The sequence below is a fragment of the Pongo pygmaeus genome, chromosome 7 (assembly GCF_028885625.2).
Source record: "Pongo pygmaeus isolate AG05252 chromosome 7, NHGRI_mPonPyg2-v2.0_pri, whole genome shotgun sequence".
In the NCBI taxonomy this organism is placed as follows: Eukaryota; Metazoa; Chordata; class Mammalia; order Primates; family Hominidae; genus Pongo; species Pongo pygmaeus.
In genome coordinates, this window is record NC_072380.2 from 100156739 (window position 1) to 100166098 (window position 9360).

The 9360-nt window shown below is 38.3% G+C and overlaps 1 protein-coding gene across 1 annotated transcript; it reads right to left on the bottom strand.

The window, feature by feature from the left end:
- Positions 1-799: 799 nt before the first annotated feature.
- On the bottom strand, positions 800-4140 carry DCAF4L2 (DDB1 and CUL4 associated factor 4 like 2). Its single transcript, XM_054498742.2, has one exon. It carries the CDS (start codon positions 4047-4049, stop codon positions 2862-2864), a length of 1188 nt encoding a protein of 395 aa, XP_054354717.2. The 5' UTR covers positions 4050-4140; the 3' UTR covers positions 800-2861.
- Between the last annotated feature and the right edge of the window lie 5220 nt (positions 4141-9360).

The window sequence follows — 9360 nt, forward strand, 5'->3', positions numbered from 1 at the left end:
GAAGGTTTATCTTCTTCATGGACATTGTCGGTCTTAGTGATGCTTATTGATGGATTTTTCAAGTGTACATGTCATCCAACCCAAGAACAACTTGTTCCACATTGTTCTGGTTTCTGTGATCGTAACTTATTTTTAAAAATAATAATTAATAGACTATTTTAGGCAAGTGTTAACATGAAATTGAACAGATAGTATAGACAGTATAAAAACTGAGCATATACCACTTCTCTACTCTGCAACTTGCCCTATTATTAACACCTTGCATTAGTGTAGCACATTTATTACAACTGATGAACCAATATTGATCATTATAATTAAGTGAAGCCTATAACTTACATTAGGGTTCATTCTTTGTGTTGTACAGTTCTATGAGCTTTGACACTGCATGTCATCCATCATTACAGTATCATGCAGAATAATTTCACTACCCTAAAAATGCCTGCACTGCACCTATTGACCTCTTTCCCTTCCTGCTGAACTCTGGGAAACCACTGATATTTTTAACCATCTCTGTAGTTTTGTCTTTTCCAGACTGCCATATAGTTGGAATTATACATATATAGCATTTGAGATTGGCTTCTTCATAAGTACTCATGATTCCTCCATGTCTTTTTGCAGCTTAATAGCTTATTTATTTTTATTACTAAGTAATATTCCATCATATAAGTATGTATACTAGTTTGTTTATCCATCACTTTTTGAGGAACATCTTGTTTGTTTCTGGCTTTTGGTAATTATAAATAAAGCTGCTATAAACAAAAATTGTACTAGAATAATGAATGAAAACAATACATAATCATTGCTTTATTTGCACTTATTTTATTTGCAAGTGAGGATAAACAGATTCGCAAGTTACGTAGTCATTACGTTTTCTTTTGTCAACTGCCCATAGCTGCTTTTGGACTTTTTAAAAAAAAATTACATCTGCAGCTAGTTCTTACTGAATGCTTACAATGTAAAAGGGACAATGTATACATCCTTTAAACCAATATCTACTTTATGATTTAGTTTTATTATCTAAGACATTTTACAAAGAAATAACAAGTACAGCTTACACAGTTTCCCGTCACACAAGTACAGCTTACACAATTTCTCCTGTCACACATCAAGTATCAAAAACTAATTTAACTGATTTCAAAGATCTATGCACCTAACCACTCTTTTGTATCTTCTCTATGGACCTATTCCTCTATCAATATGTAATATTACATTAACCTCATTTATGTCCTGACATCACCTCTAATCTATAGAATTGGACGTTTTAATAGTTGCCTAAAACTCAGCATTATTCTCTTCACCTAAAATTTTTTCACCTCAAATCCTCCCCATTTTAGTAAATGACACCAACCATCCACCAGTCCTAAAGTTAACAAAAAAGCTGCAATCTTTATGCTGTCTTTCACTTTCTAGATTACTCTCATCATCAAGTCTTACTAATACTACCTTCGAATGATCTTCCAATGCAATCAATTCTGATTTTTCTGATTATTTTTACTTCTCATAGTCAGGTCCAAGCCATAATCATTCCCTTTCCTGACCAACTTACAACAGTGTACTGTTTTCATATTTTTATTTTTGAGGTATTATATAAAGTGTGAAGTGTATAGACATACAAAATACGTATGTATCAAGGATCACGAAAAAGAAAACAGCATTTCTAAAGTTTCCCCATGTTACTTCCCAAACAATATCCTAAAAGTAAAAGGGAAAAAAAAACAATATCCTTTCTTCCTTCCACAGAGATACCTACTATTCAAACTGTAATCACCATAGGTAAGTTTTTAGTGCTTTTGAACTTTAGAACTGAATCAGTTTGTACTCATTTCTATCCACATTTACAATCAACATGTTGAGATTAATCCACAGTTTCATATAGCAATTGTGCCTTATATTATGCTTTATCCAATTGTATGATTATAGCACAAATTATTTATCAATTTTAGCATATTGTAAAGTCAGATCATTTCCAGGCTTTGGCTATTAAGTAGCCACTAACTTATACTTTTTGTTTTGTTTTGTTTTTTGTTTTTTTTTTGTCTTTTCTAGCTTATTGTTGGTAGAAAAACAGGCTAACACTTTGAATAAACATCTCACAAACTGCCGCTCCTAGATTACAAAAAGTCAAAGCCAATTATCTTTGACACTGAGCCCTTGAATCTGACATTCAAGTCACAGTAACAGAAACCGGAGCTGCTGTACCTTACATTCTGGAAGATGCCTCAACAAAAGCACGTTAAGGACTGTTTAAAACTTCTATTATTTAAAAAGATCCACCTTTCCTCACATTGCCTATGGAAAATAATAAAAGGACAATCTCAGAGATCTGCTATTGAGTTTGAGAAGGCCAAGTTTAATGATTCCAAAATGTAGCCTTAAGAACTTCTGTAGAGACTCAGATAAATGACCTCCCCCTCCTCTCCTCTCCCACTGGCCTCTTCAAGTACAGATGATGCATGTATTTCTGGAACTCAGGTAGGACTAGTCAAACAGTCTCATGCTTCTCTAAAAGGCTTCTGGTGTAAGCAGTTTTCATTTATTTTAGTTTTTGCCAATCTTCAGTCCTTAGAAAAGTATTTTTTGTTAAAAAAAAAAAGGGGGGGGATAACTATTCTAAGGTATTCAACAAGAAAAGGAAATAGTTATCTTTTATGAAAAGGACTTTCAAGCTCTCTAAGCCCAGTTTAACTGAAACAACTTTACAGAACTATCTTTACATAAAACAGCACCTTACCCCTAGCAGCCGGATGGATGGGATCTACAAACACCGAACATCTCTTAAAATGCGCTCATAGAAACGGTAATACGATACTCTTTACTTCTTTAAGTCAAATCCACGTTCCTCCGGGCTGCATCCTGAAGAATTAACCATAGGAGAAACAATAAAGGTCCTCCCGGACAGCCATGAGCAGCCCTGGTGCTCCTCGGAAGCCCCCAAGGCGAGAAGAGAAGGCCACACTGGGAACGTCGTTCTCCGAGGCGGGGTATGGGGAGGGTATGGTTGTGAGCAGGTGGCCATGACGGAGGCTCCAGATTCTCGTGTAGCAGTCCTGGCCCACGGCCGCCACGACTCCTTCTTCCTCATTCACATGCAGGGGCAGGTAGGCGGAGTTATTCACATGACCTTCGTACTGTGTTACACATTTAGTGGCCCTCAAGTCCCACAGCTTGATCGTTCCAGTCATGTCTGATGCCACCAGGAATTGCCCATCTTGGAGGATTTGCAGAGAGGTCACTGCTGAATCATGGGACAGGCAAATGGCCTTCCACCCCCTGCCTTGATTTCCACAGCGCAGATCAATGCCAAAGATCTCCCCAGAGCGACAGCCATTAAACAGCAAAGGAGTCATGATTGCAAACTGCTGGGCCAAGACATCACTGCTAGTCCCAAATGACTGCTGGTGTCCCGTCACCACGTTGGTCAACAGGACCTGCTGAGACAAGCCTGTACTGAAGCAGTGATATGCGTGGATGCTCAGGGACCAGGCACAGGACCAGGCATCAGGGATCTGGAAACTGCAGAGCATGCCAGGCCGACGCATTCCTGGGTAGCTACCTATGAACAGCGACGCTGGGAGCAGCACGGCACAGCTTGGAGTATCTGCAAGTCCCACGAAGCACAGCAGAAGGTGGGAATCCAAGTGATTCAGTGAGGCCCAGCACATAGAATTCACCTTCCGATTAGGGACGTAGAGGCTTTTGTGCGGGTATACCCGGAGCTCAGGGGTCGTCAGGCCTCGCATGGTGATGATGCCGTACTTGGAGCCTCCAGCTTCGACTTGGTTCACTGTGAAGAGCTGGTCAGTGTTGGTATTCGCCAGTATGCGGTTAAATCGGTCGCTTGCCAAAGAGGAGGGATCCCAGCTATGAATCTGGACCTTTTTCCTCTGCATGCAGCTTACACGCAGCTCACGAGCTAAACGGCAATAGTTGGTGAATCTGAGGAAACCTAGCTGGTTCTTTCGTAGCATGGAAGGTGCATTGAGTCCCACTCTGACTGTCTTTTTCTGCTTGTCTGCTTCCTCGAGCAGTCGCGGTCTTTTGCTCTCCATTTCGTTGGGTGGATGTTCTCCCTCCTGAGGGGAAGTTCTGTCCCGGGAGTAAGAGGAAGTACCGCTTCTTTACAAGCACGACTTGGCACGGAAGAACTTCCCGCTGCGCCTGCGCCTGCGCCTGCGCCTGTGCATATGAGGTCGACCCGGACGAGATTCTTCGTCGCCTTGGCCCAAATCCTGAATGCTCTGAGGTGCCCTGACATAACTCTCGTTAGAATCGCGTGATCTGAAACAAGAGTTCCGCTGCTTCTCTCGAGTTTTCCCCTACTCAGACAGCTGCTTTTATTCATTTCTATTCCTGTTTAGAGAGTCTTTTCCGGCCCCTCTTACACATGTCATAATAGCTGTATGCATACATTTCTCTTATTTACTAAGAAGTGAAATTGGCCCAGCACTTTGGGAGGCCAAGGTGGGCATATTACGAGGTCGGGAGTTCGAGACCAGCCTGGCCAATATGGTGAAACCCCGTCTCTACCAAAAACACAAAAATGAGCCGGGCATGGTGGCGCACGCCTGTAGTCCCAGCTACTCGGGAGGCTAAAGCAGAAGAATCACTTGAACGCAGGAGGCGAAGGTTGCAGTGAGCCGAGATAGTGCCGCTGCACTTCAGCCTGGGCGACAAAGGGAGACTCCATCTCAAAAAAAAAAAAAAAAGTGAAATTGGAGGGTTATTAGGTAGACATAGATAGCTTAAGTAGATATTGACAGACCAATTACACGCTTGTCAAAATATGCTTAAGTAGATATTGACAAACCAATTACATACACTCTTGTCAAAAATGCATATATATCCTTGCCAATTCTTGTTGGTCAGTTTACATTTTAGAAATAAATAATTTATAATTGTTTTTGTCTTCCTGTTGAAAGATTGCCATTATTATTATAAAATATTCCTTTTTAACTTTTTATTTATTGATTTATTTTATTTTTGTGAGATGGAGTCACGCTCCATCGCCCAGGCTGGACTGCAGTGGCGTGATCTCAACTCACTGCAAGCTCTGCCTCCCGGGTTCACGCCATTCTCTTGCCTCAGCCTCCCGAGTAGCTGAGACTACAGGCGCCTGCCACCGCGCCTGGCTAATTTTTTGTATTTTTAGTAGGGACGGAGTTTCACCATGTTAGCCAGGATGGTCTCGATATCCTGACCTTGTGATCCGCCTGCCTTGGCCTCCCAAAGTGCTGGGATTACAGGCGTGAGCCACTGCGCCTGACCAACATTTATTTTATTTATTTTATTTTATATTTTATTTTATTTATTTTATTTTATTTTATTTTATTTTATTTTATTTATTTTTTGAGACGGAGTCTCGCTCGTCACCCAGGCTGGAGTGCAATGGCTCGATCTCAGCTTGCTGCAAGCTCCATCTCCCGGGTTCAGGCCATTCTCCTGCCTCAGCCTCCCAAGTAGCTGGGACTACAGGCGCCGCCACCATGCCCGGCTAATTTTTTTGTATTTTTGGTAGAGATGGGGTTTCACCATCTTAGCCAGAATGGTCTCAATCTCCTGATCTGGTGATCCACCCGCCTCGGCTTCCCAAAGTGCTGGGATTACATGCTTGAGCCACCACGCCCGGCCCAACTTTTATTTTTTTAAATCTGTGTTCTCTGATATTAAAGTATCCTTATCCTTAAACCCTTCTTGTCTAATATTTATATATGCAACCAAGATTTCGGTTGATAGTGTTTGCTGTACCTATTCTCACCTTTTACTTTCAACTTAAATTTGTTCTATTATGTAAATGGGTTCATATAAACAATATATTGCTAGTAAGTTTTTATCCAGTATAATAATTTTTACCTTTGCATGTGAGTGTCTAGGCAATTTAATTTTTTAACTAACCCCTTTAAAAATTCTTGAACAGTCTTAGATTTACAGGGAAATTACAAAGATAGTATAGAGCCTTCCCACATACTCTGCACCCAGTTTCCATATTATTAGCATTTTACACTAGAATGATAAATTCATTGCACTAATAAACCAATATTGATACTTTATTAACTGAAGTCCATATTTTCTTCATATTTCCTTAGTTTTTATCCAGTGGCCTGTTCCTGTTCAACGATCCCATCCATGATATAATATTAATTACGTTCCCTTGTGCTTCTCTTGGCCATGACCTTTTCTTAGATTTTCCTTACTTTTTATATACATGACAGCATTGAGGCATATTGGTCACATATCTTATAGATGTCTCTCAACAGAGAGTTGTCTGATGTTTTTCCCATACTAACACTGGGATTTTATGTTTTTGGAGGAAGACAACAGAGGAAAATGCCATCCCATTAAGGGTGCAGACTATGGACATGACTTATTGTCATTGATGTTAACTTTGGTCACCTGAATAAGGTAGCGTTTCTTGGGTTTCTCCACTGTATGCTGTAAACATCTCCCTCTCTTTTCATACTGTACCCTTTGAAAGGAAGTAGCTTTGCACATCTGTCACTTCAGGAGTAGGGATTTATGCTTTAGTTTCTTGAGAGCAGAACATGCACATCAATTATTAGGACTTATTCTATAAGGGAGATTTTTATAGGTGTGTCTTTATTAATTTATTCATTTATTTATATAGTATGGCCTCTTGAATATTTATTTTATACTTCATTTATTTATTTGCTAAAATTGTTCCAGCTTTGGCTATTGAGAGCTCTTATGGCTCCTGTGATTGATTGCCTATAGTTAACTGCATGGTTAGCTGTACTCTAAAAGCTTGAGACCACTTGACACCAGAGCCCTTATCTTAGACTTAAATATGTGATTAAAAATTATAATCATTTTCTTACAGCTTTGATTTTGATGTACTGTATATTGCATCATTCCAAAAAAATAGACTTTAGGTGTGGAAATATTTGAAGAAGAAATGGAGATTTTTTTTAATGATAACAATTTGTATTAATAATGTCTGAGAACTACCATATATTCTTAGGATTCATAGAATCCCCAGGTAGAGTATCAAGAAGTAGAAGTAAAAGCTTTAACCATTAAATATATTTTTTCTTGTAAATTTTTTGTTTTTTTATTTCAATGGTTTTGGGGGAACAGGTGGTATTTGGTTACATGAATAAGTTCTTTAGTGGTGATTTCTGGAATTTTGGTGCACCCATCATCTGAGCAGTGTACACTGTCCCTAGTGTATAGTCTTTTGTCCCTCACCACCTTTGATTTTGATTTACTATATATTTTGTCATTCCAAAAAATAGATTTTGGATGTGGAAATATTTGAAGAAGAAATAGAGATTTTTAAAAACCAAACAGACACACCCACATAACTTTTGGAATGGCCGAAAAAAAAAATGGTGATAATATGGAGTAATGTAAACTCTCACTCATTGCTGGTAAGGATATAAAATGGTACAGCCACCTTGGAAAACAGTTTGGCAGTTTCTTAGAAAACTAAACATATTCTCACCATATGATCCAGCAATCATGCTCCTTCATATTTACCCAAAGGAATTGAAAATTTGTATTCACACAAAAACATCCACACGGATGTTTACAGCAACTTTATTCATAATTGCCAAAACTTAGAAGCAAACAAGATGTCCTTCAGTAGATGGAAGGATAAATAACAGTAGTACATCCAGGCAATGGAATATTATTCAGCACTAAAAATAAATGAGTTATGAAACCATGAAAAGACATGGAGAAAAGTTAAATGAATATTACCAAGTGAAAGAAGCCAATTGAAAAGGCTAAATACTGTAAGTTTCCAACTATATGACATTCTGTAAATGGAGAAACTATGGAGGTAGTAAAAAGGTCAGTGATTGCTAGCAATTAGAGGGCATATAAGAGGAGAATATTTTTCTTATCTTGGTATAAAGCACAAATATAAAATGTTTATAGGGTATGAGGAGACTAACAATATTTTCTGAAGAATTATGGACAGCAGAGTCATTAATATTTGAAAATATCATTGAGGAACATCAGAATCCCTTTATAAATTTTTTCTACTTAATACTGAAACCAGAAAAGCATAGCTCTTTTAAAATCTAGATATTTACTTAATTATGATGTTTATTTTTAATAAGGTGTTCTGAGTATTAAAGGTGGTTTTAATTGTATTATCAGTCAGGCTGCAGGGAAAAAAACCCCTGGAACCTCACTTAATTTCTGCCAAAACACTGTCTTCAATTTTATAAGCTAATAATTTAGGAAAAGGGATGATAAGCCTTATATGAAACAACACAGTTGCTTGAGTAGCAGGCCATTCATTTATCCTTGGCAAGACAAGGCAGGCTTCATAATCTTAAAAACTCATTTGAATGTACTAAATGAGCGTCAAATTGCTTTAAGCGGGCTGTCCTGTTACAGCGTAGATATATGAGCTTTCAGCTGTGTCCTTTATCCCAAGATACAGTTTGAACTGTCTTTGAAGAAATGTCCTTTTGTAATAAAACTTAAGTCCAAACTTACATTTCGTTGTTCTCTTTCTCACATAATGTACTTTGTTTTAATATAATTCTAGCAGATGGATAGCATTTTTGTTATATTAATGAGTATGTTCATATAAACACATAAATAAAAATTTATAAGCATACACCTAAAGCCCAAAAGGAGAAAGGTAATTCATAAGATAAATATAAAATCCTGTGTGAGTGACTGCCTTCATTTAGCCAAAAAACAACATGAAGAGTTGAACATATCAAAAGGTTAGATTGAAATTATATTTTGGCAGCATTAAATATATGCACCAGAATGTACACATTTTGTATATTGACTAAATAACCCTTGAATATTTTACTCAATCTAGAATTCTTTTTCTCATCTTGAGTATACTAAAATTGCTCTTATTGTCTATACTCGATTTTTGGTCAAAATGTGAATCACTGTGACCTAGAAGAAAGAGAATTTTTTTTTTTTTTTCAGATGGAGTCTCACTCTGTTGCCCAGACTGAAGTTCGGTGGCACCATCTCAGCTCACTGCAACCTCTGCCTCCCGGGTTCAAGCGATTCTCCTGCTGCAGCCTCCCGAGTAGCTGGGATTACAGACACCTGCCACCACGCCCAGCTAATTTTTGTATTTTTAGTAGAGACAGGGTTTCACCATGTTGGCCGGGCTGGTCTTGAACTCCTGACTTCAGGTGATCCTCCTGCCTTGGCCTCCCAAAGTGCTGGGATTACAGGCATGAGCCACTGAGCCTGTCCAGAAGAAAAGAGATTTAATTTTGAATCAAGAGACTCAATTTTGAATTCTATGTCTGTCATTTAGTATTGGTAAAACATAACACAAGTAAGTTTCTATGTGCCTTGCTTGGTTTTCTCATCTTGAAAATCGGGATTATAATATCTCACTACATTGTTAGCTAA

What these genes read in the sequence shown, in the direction of transcription:
- DCAF4L2 (XM_054498742.2), bottom strand. Translation starts at nt 4,049, where the DNA reads ATGGAGAGCAAAAGACCGCGACTGCTCGAGGAAGCAGACAAGCAGAAA.